The 15512-nt window shown below is 42.9% G+C and overlaps 1 protein-coding gene across 2 annotated transcripts; it reads left to right on the forward strand.

The window, feature by feature from the left end:
* Positions 1-1782: 1782 nt before the first annotated feature.
* LOX (lysyl oxidase) lies at positions 1783-15512 on the forward strand. 2 transcript variants are annotated; one of them, XM_027812078.2, is made up of 7 exons: positions 1790-2907; positions 3404-3512; positions 4761-4898; positions 7181-7337; positions 9797-9892; positions 10073-10188; positions 11749-15512. In XM_027812078.2, exons 1-7 carry the CDS (start codon positions 2157-2159, stop codon positions 11753-11755), a joined length of 1374 nt encoding a protein of 457 aa, XP_027667879.2. In that variant the 5' UTR covers positions 1790-2156; the 3' UTR covers positions 11756-15512. The 2 variants fall into 2 exon arrangements, with proteins under 2 accessions (XP_014139189.2, XP_027667879.2); XM_014283714.3 differs by lacking the exon at positions 11749-15512 and having other exon boundaries at positions 1783-2907; positions 10073-10192.

Below are 15512 nucleotides of genomic sequence, written 5' to 3' on the forward strand. Positions count from 1 at the left end.
ACTGGTCACTGGTTCTGGTGGGAAGCCCAGTCCCGCAGATGCTTCCCACCAGCCTGGTGCTGGCTAGCCGTTACAACCAACACCCACTTTGCTATCGGGGCTGTTCCCAAGTACAAAGATTTTGCCTACTTTGGTGCATACCTTTGCTGTGCTCCTCAGCGTTCTCCAGACTGGGAATTTTTACAGTTAACTGCTAATTTACCAGCAATTTTAAAACCCTAGCCTAAGTTCTTCAGGTGATGGCAGGGAAGTAGACCCAAGGCTGCACACTTGCTGCAGCACAGGCCTGACCAGACCAGGAGCACAGCAAGCAAGCCTGGCTTGGCCAGCAGCCGGTATTAGGCACTGGTCACAGCCTCTGACCCACAGCGGTAACTTTGATGCCCAGGATGGCACTACTGATCTCAGGGGCTACAAAAAGCTACTTTAAAGCTAAGTATTATGACTAGTAATTAGGTCACAGTGTAAATCAGCAATTCACAGTTTGTCCCAGCCACAACGAAGGACCGTGTTTTACAGTATTTAGATTATGAAGTGTGAACCATTTGCAGAAATATGCAATCAAAAGAAAATATTATATTTATATATGTATATATAAATATAAAAAAAAAGAACTGTATGAGGAATGTCCATATGCCATAGCAAATACCTGCCTGGCCAGTAGCATGTGGACTGTTCATCTGACCTGGGGAAGACAGCAGGGATGGGAAGATGCTTTGCATCTGCCTCAGTAGAGTAAAATCTTCCAGCCTGGGCTGATCACTTTGACAGGAACTGCTTCAGAAAAATCCTTACCACCAAACTTTTGGTAAAGGAGAACTTTTGTGTATTCTTCTCCATTCCTTTGCAAGGATTCATAAGCAAACAGCCGTTGGAAAAATACACCCAAAAGGAGTTTTGGCTGAAACCCACGGACCTTAATTCATTTGCCTTGCTGGGTGATTGAACTTATCAGAACACAGTGTTGATGAACTTGTGTAAAAGCAGGAAGGAAGGGAAATGCTTTCGGGCCACAGCCTGCTCCTCTTTGCCAGCATGGTTTTGGGGAGACGTTGCCCGAGCCAGGTTTGTTTTTTCTGGTGACGGGGCTAAGCCTCTCCCATGTGAAATTTCACTTTTCAATGAAAACTTACTCCGGGAGGAGCAAAGCCAGTGTAATTCTCGTGTGACTCATGCGCAGAAAACGCAAAAGTCAATAGTCAAGAGTTTATTTGATGGAGGTTTTCTCCTAATTAAGAGGTCATTAAGGGGATCCGACTGTTACTCAGCGCTGAGACGAAGGTCCCCAGCAGCTGCTCCAGCCCCGGAGATGTGCTGCCAGCACATTTTTCCAGAAACATGTTTCCTCTCTCGCTAGCGGCCCCTTCCCCCTCCCCGCCACCCCGTTTCTAGTCTCTCCAGCGCTGATGAGCTAATAGCATTTTTCCTTTGCATACTTTGGCGCTGCCCCACGGCATACTCTGGCAGCCTACGTGTGTCTGAGCGCGCCCGCCCGCCGCAGGCTCGCCGGGCGCGGGGGGAGGATGGATGGGGAGGATGGGGAAGATGGATGGGGAGGATGGGGAGGATGGATGGGGAGGATGGGGAGCCCCCGCCGCCGCGCCGGCCCTCGCCGCCCCGGCCCCCCCCGGTCCCCCCCGCGCGGGCGGGCGGGGGGCGGCCGGGGGGGAACTGTCAGGGCCGCACGTTTCCAGCCGCATTACGTGAACAAATGGCGGGGGCGCAGCCAGCCCAGCCAGCGGGGCTTGTGTAACTTTGCGAGCGTGCCAGCAAGTTTAAAGTCCCTGGTCTCTCCTCCTCCTCCTCCTCCTTCCCTCGCTCCAGACACCAGCGCGGGCCGGAGAACGATGAGAGGCTGATTGTTTGCTCCGGCGCCCATTCGCATCCCCTCGCCTATAAATATCGGCGAGAAGAAAAGCTGCTCCCGCCGCCTCCCCTGGGCCGGGTTTCCTTCGCGACGGCCCGACCTGCCCGATGGCACCGCCCGGGTCCCGCCGCGCCTGAGACCCCGCTGCCCGCCTAACCCCTCCAGAGGCGCAGCCCCCGGCCGCCCCGCACCCCCGCCCCGTCCGGGCAGGAAGGCGCCCCTCGCTGTCCGCTTGCCCCCCGCACTCTCGCCCGTTTCTCTACCCCGCCGCACCCCCACAGCGGAGAAGATGCAATTCGCGCCGCCGGGGCTCCTGCTCGCCCAGCTGCACGCGTGCATCTACTGGAGCTGCCTGTGGCCCGCCGGCTGCCAGCAGCCGCCGCCGCGCCGGGACCCCCCGCCGCCCCCCGCCGCCTGGAGGCAGCGGATCCAGTGGGAGAACAACGGGCAGGTGTACAGCCTGCTCAGCCTCGGCTCCCAGTACCAGCCGCCCCGGCGCAGGCAGGCGGCGGAGGCGGCGGGCAGCCCCATCCTGCTGCTGCGGAACAACGGCTCGCTGCCGCGGAGAGCCGCCGCCCGCCCCGCCGCCACCGCCACCGCCGCCGCCGCCGCCGCCGCGCAGCCCCCGGCCGCCAACGGCAACCGCGGGGACCCCGGCGCACGGCACTGGTTCCAGGCCGGCTACCAGGTTCCCTCCGGGGGTCGCGCCGCCGCCGGGCAGCGGAGCCAGGGGGCCGCCACCCCCGCGGCGGCCGGGGCGGCCAGGAGCACCTCCTCGGGGGCGTCGCGACCCAGCGACCCCAGCGCCCCCGCCGTCGGCACCGGCACCGACACCAACCGGAGCAGCACCGGGGCTGGCGCCCCGCCGCCTCTCAGCAGCTTCAGACCCAGGCGGGAAGATGTCATGGTGGGGGACGACCCGTACAACCCCTATAAGTACACGGACGATAACCCCTATTACAACTACTACGACACGTACGAGAGGCCCCGCCAGGGCAGCAGGTACAGACCCGGCTACGGCACCGGCTACTTCCAGTACGGTAAGAGCCCTCCTGCTTCCCTTCCCCTTCCCCTTCCCCTTTCCCTTTCCCTTTCCTTTTCCCCTTCCCCGTCCCCGTCCCCCCCGCCGCCCCCGCCGCGCCGCCCCGCTCCCCCCCGGCGCCCGTCGGTGCCATCGCGGAGCGTCCCCAGGGGACGCGGTGCGGGGGTCGGTGCGGGGGTCGGTGCCCTGACCGCCCCTCGCTCGGGGAAAAACCCTCCCGGCAGGCGGCTGGGGCCCAGCGGCCACTGCCGTGGCTGGGGGGGGGCGGGGGGGGCGGCGCGGGGGGGGGGGGCAGCCCACCGCGGGGGTCCGGCCGTCGCGCTTGCGATGCGGCCTTTGAGAAACGCCGAAGGAGCAAGGGGGAGAGCGAGCGTTGTGGTGGGCAGGGGTCCGCAGCGGAACGGCGGCGCCTCACGACTGGGACGGCGGCCAAGTATTTGCAGACGTGTCCTGGGTTGATCTTGCTGTTCTGTGGTTGGTTTGATGAACTGCAGGTCTCCCTGACTTAGTCCCGGATCCCTATTACATCCAGGCGTCCACTTACGTCCAGAGGATGTCCATGTATAACTTGAGATGCGCTGCCGAGGAGAACTGCCTGGCAAGGTAGGCACCACCGCGCGTCACGGCTCGCTGCGGGCTCCTGTGCCCCTGCGCCCACCACGGAGTACCTGAGGCTCGATGGTCCGAGCAAACCTAGCCCTGCTTGTAACCTTCTTTGAAGCCCGTGGCAGATGGTGGAGTTTGAACATAAGAATACGATACCGCCATATTAGAGAGACAAACTACAGATGCTTCGAAGAACCTACATTTTGTGAAAAGTTATATTGCACGTTTCTATTATCAGGCTCAGTCCAACATATCATAATTTTGCAAAATGGAGGCACCTAAAAAAACCTGCTTGAATGTGGTGATTTTCACCTTCATCCCCCAACCAAAAAAGATCATACCCTACTCCATTTAAAAAAGAAAAAAGACCAACCCTACTCTTAATCAGCAAAAGTTACTACTAAAATTATAACTTGCTAATTGTTTCTGGGCCTATGCCTTGTAATACCTCCTAAGAATAAAATCTCCCTGAAAAGTGTTTCAAAGTCTTTTAACGTGTTGAGATAAGAGCTTTGCCATGAAGTTAGGTCCTGTCCAGCTGGCAAAGAGGGATTTTTCCTGTTTTGTTTGGAAAGAAATTAACGGGGCTGTTTTGAACCATTTTGTTTGATACCTTATCGTGCAAAACAGATTTTATTTATTTACCAGCATCATTAATTGATGTCAGACTGTTTCCAGGGTTTTAGACTCTTTCTTCACTTGCTGGAAAAAGAAAACGAGGCATAGGAAGTAGTACTTTTTATGCTAACTTTACAGTGAAGACTAATGGAAATGTTCTTGCTGGCTATCTTGCTGGCTTAAAGGACTAGATAATAGATGTGTCAAATAGGAAAATACAGCCTGAGGCACATATATATTCATTTTTTTCTACAACAGAAACATCTGTTGTGTGATCTTACATACACAGTGAGTTATTTTGTTAACAGCAACCGATGAAATTGTATTTTTGGTACCAGAGTAATTTTACAGATAAGCAGTGATCTGCTTCCAAGACGGAGGCACAGAGTCAAGGTTTTGAACTCCCTTTTTTTTTGCTAGAAGCCGATCTGAATCTTACTCAGGTCGTGGTCTGACACCAGGCACTTCTGAGCATACCACGTGGAATTCTTGTGTGTCTCCAATGCATGAGCTTTAAGATGGCTGAAAAAAAAATTGTGCTATTAGTTACTTCTGAGACAAACTGAAGTGTTTATTAAACTGTTTCTTGCATGTACTTACGGCTTCTGTTTTTTTGCATTTTTACAGTTCAGCTTATCGAGCAGATGTTAGAGACTATGACAATCGGGTGCTCCTGAGATTCCCCCAACGAGTGAAAAATCAAGGCACATCAGATTTTCTGCCCAGCAGACCCCGTTATTCATGGGAGTGGCACAGCTGTCACCAGTGAGTGAAGTGCTCAGTATGGTACCTTCTAATTATCTTTTTACTAACAAATTTCACTTACAGGGTGACATTTTCTAAAACTGCAGTGAAGCAGGGGGAAGCCATGGGGAAACTTCAGCCTTTTACTGTCTGATCAATTTTAGGGCAGTGGTAATTACTCTTTATATAGCCACAGGAAACCAAAATGGTTATGAAGCTTATCTAGAAATATGAAACTCTCACAAGTAGGAATTCATTACAGAGACAAGTCTCGACAGTAGCACCTTCTCCCTTTACATATATTTTACATGGATTATAGTCCAGTTACATGTAAGTGGAACCCATAATTAAAAGTCCCAATTATGTTAAAATAACTGTGGAAACGCCAAAATGCACATCTACTAACATGTTCCCTATAACACATTATTGTAAACACTGACCCATACTTATTGACCTGGATTTCATGGGTTAGTTCCTGACAAAGAATGGTCTGGTCAATCCAGAAAATAGAAGATACTGAGTTGATTGATCCCATTATTAATGTCCTTTATCATATCATGATACTTCCTTATGGCAGTATTACTTTAGAAACAGCAAAATTGCTGGAAACATGGCAAGGCAAATGTAGTAGAACATTTTCAACATTTTGGGAGCAGGTAACGCTGCAAACTTGTACCTTTTCAGAAAATTCACATACAACAGTTTGCCGATTTGTTCCAATTTTTGCTATTTCATAGAAGGACCAATTGTAAACTTCTGGAAAGCTTACCTTACTTCCACCTTATTTAAAATACAATCCTGCGGTTATGGGTACATAAATAATAACCTAGTATTACTTCATTAAAAAAGTAGTATGTAATGTGGGCTTGATCTAAAGGCCCCTGGTATCAACGGAGTATTTCTGTCTAGCTTCAGAGGCTTTAAGCTTTTAATGAAAAATCAGTATCAGAACAAATTATTTCAAAAAGAGACTGATATTACTAGTTTATAAATCTTGTAAGGATCAAAAAAGCTGAAACTAAATCAAAGCGAAGAAAAAAAAGCCTCTATAAATGCCTTAGTTAATACCCACCCCTGAAAAAAATCACTTCCAACAACAAAAACCCCCCAATCCTGGAGCTTACAAAGTTGATAAATGGATGAAATGGATAGAGAGCAATTGAAATGTCCCATTTGCAGAAAAGCTGTTTCTTACTCTGCCATCATAGCCCAGATATTGCTATCCAGATGCAAAGTGTCTCTGATGTTGATTCATTTCTTGGACAGAAAATACATTGCCTACAAAAAATGCATTTCTCGTGATCATTTCCATGACAGTGATACAAGCCTATTTGGAAATGAACTACAACTGCCAATTAGTTTGGCTAGCCATCAGAATTCAGTGTTAGTCATCATCATTTGTAGACCAGTTTTAGTGTTCCTGACATGCATGCTTGTGAGGCTTGTGCGCTTCTCTTCATTTTAACAATAGGTTTGAATTCTGTTTAATTATATCTTTTTCATATACCTCATGAGCTGAAAACATTTGTAAGTAATGACAGCCAAATGCTGCGCAGAGTGCCGGTTGATAGTACAAGTTTAGTTTTCCATGTGTTTGGAAAAAGTGAAATTACAAGGATAATAGGTGTTCAAGTCCGACTAGAACCCACTGTGCGTGACAGCAAGAAAAATAACCCACTGTGCCCAGATCCGAAGCACACACACTTTTGAAATGGAGACTACATTAAGTATAGACTAAAAAAATTGTTGGCATCGGAGGAGATCTCCACTGCTATTACACATAAGCTGATTTATTTATGCAGATTTTATTGTCACTAGCATTATAAATGTGTTACACTGATTGAGGGCCATCAAAACGTGAAAGTAAATCGTTGGGTTTTTTCTAGCAAATAGCAAACTCCCCTGGAATTTATAGTATGTAAGGTAAGAATTCCTAGCAAAACTCTGGCTAAAGGCAGTTATAAGATGTACAATGCAAACTTGAACTACTTAATGCTTGCTATTGTTATTGGAGAAGAGCGGAAACAGGAAATTTTGGAAAAACAGTGCTGCTATGGAGTCTTTCCCTTAAATTAAAATGTATTATTTATAGAAGATGGCATTTCCATAGTAATTGAAAATTAGAATGCTGAAAAAAACCCTTAACTGAATAGGCAGCAATAGTAAAGTATACTAACACTGAAGTTCTATGTAATAAATAAAATTTGGTCAGATCTAACAGAAGGTAGATCAAATAGGAATATGTTAGAACTGTTATTGACAAGACCTGATCCATCTTTAATCATGTACCTATGGTTTTACAGACATTATCACAGCATGGATGAATTCAGCCACTATGACTTGTTGGATGCAAGCTCACATAGAAAGGTTGCTGAAGGACACAAAGCAAGTTTCTGTCTCGAAGATACCTCCTGTGATTATGGATATTACAGACGGTATGCATGTACTGCGCATACACAGGTAAGACTTCGTTTGGAGACAACCAGTTTCTTTCCCCCCTTCTAATTTATCTTTGGGTGCTTTGGGTATTTTGGGTATTTTTCTACCAATCAACTGATGCCCTAACTAGCTCTGAAGTTCTCCATCATAGAGGCCAGGATAGCCACTTGGAGACTTACAGTTTACGCAGATGCTGCTAAACGTGGGTGTCTCATTAAAATGCAGGGACACTCATTAGCTAGCATCACTGGTAACCGAACTATATTAAAACACACCACAAGTTCTTGTGCTTATAGGGCTAGTCAAGAAAGCTAAAGAGAACTCAAGACAGAGTCAGTAAAGAAGTGGTTTCCAGTGTTCATTCCCCACAGACTGCTCAGTGATGTCCTTGGCTAGTCCCAGAGTTTGTAGCCAGTATTTTCTCCCTTACAGAGCATGAGGCTGTGAGGTGCTGAATTCCCTAATACCTATAGCTACCGGCTGGCAGTCCAACACAGAAAACTTAAGAGCATAGTTTTATGTGTGTATAGAAGGCTGTTAAAGAGAATGGCAGCTACGTGAACATAATGATGCGTCATATACAAATGTAAAACAAGGTCTTAGGGCTTATTAAGGGAATAGATAAAAAATGAAATGTACCATTATGATATCACACAAATTCATGGTAGACTCCTACTTTGAATATTGCATGGAGCTGTGGTCACCACTTCTCAAAACTGCTACAGAAAACCTTAAAAAAATCAAACCAACTAACCCCAGGAAAACAAGGATGATCAGTAGTGTAGTATGGCTACCACACTTAAAAGATTTCATAGACTATTCCCATTGACAATGGAAATGCCCATAGACACTTTTGGAAAACCAGAAATAATAGGAAATCTTGAGTAGTCCTGGATGGAAAGATGAAATTGTTGATATCGACTGTTCCTCCCAATAAAAGAATTTAAGGACATCCAAAAGAACTGCCAGATAACAGCTTTAAAACACAGGGGTGCTGTTTTGACACATGAATAAAATATTAAATTCCTTGCTGTAGGATGCTGGAGAGATCATAAATATCTACATGGGTTCAAAAACAATGTAGCCAAAGTAATGGAGACCATTAAACAGAAAAATCTGATGGTACGCCATGTCTTAAATGCAGTTAAATTCAATGCCTAGTGGAAGGAATTTGCCTGGGTAAAGGACATTACACATCCCATTTTTTACGTTCTTTTCTCCTCAAGCATCTGCTGCTGACCACTGTCAGAGACATGATACTGAGGCTTGATGGATCTGTGGTTTAACTCGGTGTGGCCATACTTATACATAAACTTGTATCCCTTATTCTGCAGTTTTTAATCTAGAAGGTAGTTATTTTATCACAGAGAAATGGCAGCTATGCTTTACTGGCTGACGTGTCCACATTTGAATTTTAAATGTAATGAATGATCTGCAATAAAGAAAGGCTTTGAAGAGGTTTTATAAATATCTTTTCTCCTTCTGTAAACAATGACATCTAGCTAAGCAACATACATATTTTACAGCTGCAGTATTTGTGTCACTAGAATCATGGCTGTGTCAGCGTTTCCACTGGAAGCCCATATTTCAGGGGTTTGTAACGGGGCTGTAAAACTTTCCTCCAGCCTCAGACTTGGCACATACGTGCGAGAGTCTGAGCTGATCACCAGCTGGGTCAAGAGGGAATTCCTGCAACACTTGGGTTTTGTGCACTGTGTGTCGCCAGAGCAGATCAGCTTTGCCTAGAGCAATCTATGTTGGCCACAGTTAATGACACCAGATTTGAACCACTGATACACTCATACATGGAGATTTTTACTAATGTTCCTAACAGCAAAGTTTTCAGAAAAGATTCATTTGGAAGAAAGGCTACATTTTCAGTTCTCTCAGATTCTTGTGTCACTATTTGCCTGAAGAGACGACACTTCCATGCAAAACTCAATGTGAAAATGGCCGTAAACTGCACTATTCAAAGATGGCACTGTGGCAGAGCACACCTATAGCAAAAAAGTTGCATTATTCCTAAGAGTAGAGACACGTTCCAACACAGTGATCAAGTTTGTACTCAAGGACCTTGGAAGCTATTTACTTGAGATTTACAGATATTTAGGTCCAGCCTTTGGTCGGTTTTGATTTTATTCTCATCTTTTGTAATGAACAGTGACTAATAGCATCAACAATATTTACATAAAAGGAGTACTGTAACAAGTACAGCTATCTCGCAGATGAACAACTATCAATAGTATAGGTGTTTCTTATGTAGCAGTAATACAGTGCTGTCTATAAAAGTAGTGTGTTAGACTTATGTGTTCTAGTTTAATATTCAAATAAAATGCCAAGAAAGAACAAGCCTCATTTACTGAGGTAATTTTCTTAGAAAAATATGACAGTTAAGTGAACTTCAGTCTGAGAGTCCCTAATGTCTAGAATGTTACTATTCCTAATGATTTTTTTACATCCATCTTAACTTCGTTTTTAAGGGACTGAGCCCTGGCTGCTACGACACTTACAATGCTGATATAGATTGCCAGTGGATTGATATTACAGATGTAAAACCTGGAAATTATATTCTGAAGGTAAGCGTATTGGGAGTGGGGCATTTTAGGGTTTGGGGTTTTTTTTGTTTGTTTTTTAAAGCAGCAAATTATATGCATATATTCTTTTGATTATACTTTTGATTATATTTGATTATATAACTTTTGAAAGTTATCAGTTTAAACTTGGAAGTAGACAACACTGTGCTTTCTCCCCTCAAGGTGAGTGTAAACCCCAGCTACTTGGTGCCTGAATCTGATTACTCCAACAATATAGTACGCTGTGATATACGCTATACAGGCCACCATGCATATGCCTCTGGCTGTACAATTTCACCGTAAGTACATTCCTTTGTTTTTGCAACTGTTTCATATTGACAGTACTGAGTTGACAAAGAGATTTGTAAGCTTGGAGATTTACTTTAGATTGAAAAAAGTAGCTCCCACCATTGTGATACCAGTTTCTTCAGTATGTTGTGCTGTGGTTTCAGGACCTCGTGTGTTAATTCAAAATTCAGATGGTACTTTTCAAAAGTCTGTTTTGGCAGGAACGATGGGAACGATTGCTTTGCTCTTGGTAAATGCATAGCTTCCAAATCCTGGCCTCCGCTAACTAAACTATTTCCGTAAGGCTAGCCCTGATTTTTAAAAATTATTTAGTCCTGAAAAACAATTGTGAGATTTTCACTCTTGCAAGTGTGTCATCAGGATATATAGCACTTTCAAAATTGCTGCTACTGTCTGGGCTGCTCAGTAACTACCTCTGGCCCACACCTTCTTTGCATTTGCACTAAAACCTTTCTGTGCTCATTTATAGCATCCACACAAAACTGTTGAGCAGTTACATAGCTCTTAAGACGTTCTGCAAAATCCCACACATGTATGTTACTTTGCTGCTGCTGCTGACACAGTAGCCATCCTCCCTGTAAACAGTTCTTCCAGACACAGCCCATTTACAGTTTAGTTCTTTAAAAGTTTAATCAATGCCACAATTATGCGCCCCCCCCCCCCCCCCCCCCCCCCCGAAAGAGAATTTCATGTAATTAATGTTCTCATGGTAGATCTACTGGATCTACTGTAGCTTAGTATCTGTGAAACACACACACAAAAAGCAATCAAGTCTTCTGCAACACAGAGGTAAGCAGTTCTCGGGATAATATAGTAGTTGCTCATACAAAATACTTATCAAGGGGCTTCATTTAGATTGTATAAAAGTTTATGTGAAGTAAATTCCAGACCAGTAAATGGAAAGTAAAATAAATGACCAGTGTAGTGTGCTATAACAGCATCAGTGAAACAAACATATTGAATTAATGTGATTATTGCTTAATTAGCCTTTAAAATACAGATTCCTTACTTTGTATTAGGAAGACCAGTAGTTAAACGAGGCTAAAATGAGAAACGTTTTCCCGTGCCAATGTGGAGATCTGTATTTGCAATCACACTTTGGTCATAAATGTGACAAATCAAATGGCTTCAACAAAATCGCTTCAACAAAATCCTCTGTTCTTGTCATGTGCTGGTCAGACTTGCAGGAAACAGGAAAAAGAGCAGGCGTCCTGCAGGTCATGAGAGATTACTTTTGGTGGAGCTGTGACAGGAGCTTTTAAAGCATTTCTCTGTAACAGGATGGACTAATTGGTACTTCTAGCAACACTGTTTCTGTTAACTTCAGGTGGAAGGGAAATATAAATTTATGCTTCACGGCTTCAGCTTCTAGTCTCCCCACGGTACCTCTGTGAATGTTAACAAGTAAATATGTTCTTGCAGGGTGAGGAAACAAAATTTCTGTTCCATTTTGTTGACCTAGCCTTCAAGCTGGCAAAAGGCTATTTAGCAGATACTCTTTTTGTATGTGCTGTGTCATCTGCATAACATTGTTTCTCCTCTTTCCACAGATACTGAGAAAGATGCAAGATGATGGATGAGACCGTGCCAAATGTTTTGAACTGAAGTATCATTATATAAACTCCAATAGGATGTAAACACTATAGAAACAAAACTACAGAACATACACACATACACCCACACACCTTATGTGATTTTTGAAGCACTTCAGCTGCTTCTCAACCAAATCTGTAACTGGATTTTAAGCATTTAAAAATTGGTGTTACTTTTATTACTATTGAAATGTGTGGAACTGGTGATTCATGCACAGATACTTTGAAATTTTGAAAATCATAACTCATTCGTAAAACATGAGCATTTCTTAACTCCTGAAAATTTGGAGTTAAGGCGATAATAGACTTCAGTGGGAATATTACTGGTGAATGAGTTGAACATATTTTAAAAGGTAGCAAAAATTTATGTATAATGAATGCAATAATAAAATGCAATAGGAAGTACTAATGTCAGCTATCTCAGAAAATACCAGAATGAAAAACAGCTTAAGAGTAATGCTACAGTACCATTAAAATAAAACTTGCTAGGACATGTTGATACGAATGAGAAAAAAAGTATGTTCAGTTTTCAAGGAATATTAACATATAGCAGAGAAATACATATATATATATATATCAGTTATACCCCTGCAAGAAAAGTTATGTTTACATTTTTAATACCTTTAGAAGTTTTTCCATTTTCTTAAGTAAAAAACAGATGGGGTTTTGAAAGAAACCTTTTCATCTGTGGAAATGACTTAAGTAACTTAGCCACCTTTCTATGTTCAAGAGATTTTTCAAGGTGGGGCTTTTAAAAGACTTCTGCAAACTTAATGTGGATAAAAATAAACACCTGTTAAGAAGAGGGCTCTTAGCAGTGATGAAGAGTTCCTGATGTAGTCATCTGTGAAAAACATCCAACTTGAACAGGTTAACCATCAAAATAATAGAGGCGATAAACTCAGGTGGCACCACAAACAGAAGTAGGTTAGAATCTCTAGCAAAAGCCTACTACCTGCTTCCCCCTTAAGTACTGTATTTGACTTTAAAAATGAGTATCTCAGTACTCAAACAATGAATTTGAAAATATACTATATTTAGAGGGAGAAAAAAAGTCAATGTATTTAACATCCTACTTCAGGCTGTTCAGGAACAAAATACAACATTTTCAAAAGGGAAAAACTTCCAGCCCAAATTAAAGATTTTGCTGAACTGCTTAACTGGTGCTGGGTACACCACTCCTCCTCCTATCCCCAAATTATTTTGCTTTTGCAGTGCACCCTGCTGTAAGCTACAGTAGCTGTGATTTTGTTTTTAAACTGTGAAATAACATATCACAAGGGGATCTGGCGTTTTTTTTTCATAAGATTTCTGATCACGTAAAATAAAGGATCTACTTTTGAAACAAAGGGACCTAGAAATATTGATTGGCATTGGTTAAGTTTAATGAGCAGATCAAAACATCTAATGAGACACGGGAAAGTCAGTATCTTTAAAAAAATTGCAATATACTTGTGCTATTCGGTGTAGTCAAAAACGAAAAATCTGAGGAGTACGGAGAGGTTTGTGCAGCAAAACCCTATGGACTTAATTCGGAAGTTTTATGAATTGCCCTTTAAGGATCAGCTTTTTCTTTACTACATATATTTAAGCTTATTTCACAATTATAAAGTATTTCCACCTCGATCATAACTGGGTTACAAATTTGCACAACTAGTATGTATACTTAATCTAAGAACCAGCAACTCGGTGATGGTAATCACTCAACATTGGGAGTGTGTGCAGAACAAACCCCATCTATACCTGCAGGTCCCTTTTTGTTTGCTGAGAGATCCATTTTAGCCATCGGTCACCAGCATGGGCATCAAACAGAAGCAAAATTTGGAAACTAGATTTATTAGAAAGCCATTTATTACATATGCCTGCACAAAAGAGGGTCTGTTTAAAGCTTAGGCTTCTGCAATCTCAGCCCAAAGAGTTTTTAAGATTAAAAGGTGTTAAGGGATGCAAGTGCATACACCTTTCTACAGCCTTAGGTCACAGTTGGGGTGAAAGTCCTGACAGCAGATTGGGCAATGGACACAAAAGCTACTGTAATGGAAGCTAGGCTGTGGGCACGGGCTGCTTCCTGGTTAGAGGTTGTGTGCTTGTACCTCATTGTGCCTGATGCTGAATGTGGGATAAGAGAGCACTAATTGGACACAGAGCAGCCACAGGAATTCAGTTTATCCCTCGGCTTACGAGGCAATAACCTGCTCACATGTCTATACCCAAACTACTTGCAGAACTCCACTGAAGTCAGCAAGGAACCAGAGGACCTTGAGTATCTCTGTAGGCAGAGCACGTTGTAATACTGGACTTAGTCCTTTCAGTGGGAATGGCCTGGTTCGGAAAGGTGTTGAACGCCATAACTTTGAATATTGGGGATATTGTAGCTACAAAACTGTAGCTTTTTTTTCCGTAGCAAAATATTGTATTTGTTTTGAAATGTGTGTTAAGCAACATGACAGTGATGTACAATAGCACAAAAATTGCCTATAATGACATGAACAGTCTATTTAGAAAACCAAGGGATTTTAGGATTAAAAAAAATGAAGGAATGTGACTTTAACTTCCCCTGTTTAACTATAGTAAATCACAACGCAGTAGAAGAGCTTATTATAGAATCTGTAGAAGTAGTTCTAAATAGGGGAGTGCCAACCAGTATTTTCAGTAACTTGGCTCTGCAGTTTTGACCCAGACACCTTAACTTGCCTTTTTCATACTGGAATATATTTGTGGAATTACATGCATTTTTGTTGAAAAACATTTATAAAAAGTTTTGATAAAACCATATTTCATACAGCAAATTATACTTTGGAATCCTTTTTCCCAGACATTGGGCTTATTCCCATCATCTTTGAAAGGCATCTTGCCATTGGTCTCAGTGGGAGCAAAATCAGATTTAAATTTTGTGAGAATTCTAGTACAAATTTGATGTCTTGCAGTCTTGAATTTCCTTTGAAAAGCCAAATCATGAAAATGTGTGTGAAGCAATTACCTCCCACATTTCAGATCTTTAGATAAAAATTGCACATAAGCAATGTATTGTCTGTCAGGCTCATTACAAGAGGGGTTTGTTATGTATTTTTTTTAATCCTGAAATACATCTGATATTTGCATATTTTTAGACAACAGTGTAACAAAAATGACAGATTGGTCACCAATGGAACCAACATATTGTGTAGATGTTTTGTGTTAGTAAAAGTCTACTCATTTTCTCTATGCTCCAAAGTTTACTGTGCAGTGTCGAATGAGTGCAAACACCAAATGTACTTTCCTATAATAATTCATGCATTGTTTGCAGTGTGCTCATTCAAAACCAGCAGGGTGAATTTCATAAATGAGACATTGAAAGGTGGTTTATCCTGTGTCTCACATTTATGCCGATACGGCATTTTCATTTTCTCCAAATCCTAAAAGGTGCTGAAAGATTTTAACTTGAATTAAAACCAAAGAGTATGTTATTGGGAGGTTTTTATTATGCAACTAAATGCTACAGATACAGTGAAATGCCACTTGTTTTTGCAACTTTTTAAAAAGTTTTCATTATTTCCTTCACTTTTCTTCCAAGATTCTTAATTTCAATAACTTTGCATCTTTATCTGAAGAGCTCTAATTTATAATATTCAGGCACTAGCTTTGTATTCTTCATTGCACTTTCATATTCTTGTGTTACATGCCCGTATTATGGTTGCAAGTTTATGTGAAAATGACTTGAATAAAATGTTTCAAGCGTTCTA

The sequence above is a fragment of the Falco cherrug genome, chromosome Z (assembly GCF_023634085.1).
Source record: "Falco cherrug isolate bFalChe1 chromosome Z, bFalChe1.pri, whole genome shotgun sequence".
NCBI lineage: Eukaryota > Metazoa > Chordata > Aves > Falconiformes > Falconidae > Falco > Falco cherrug.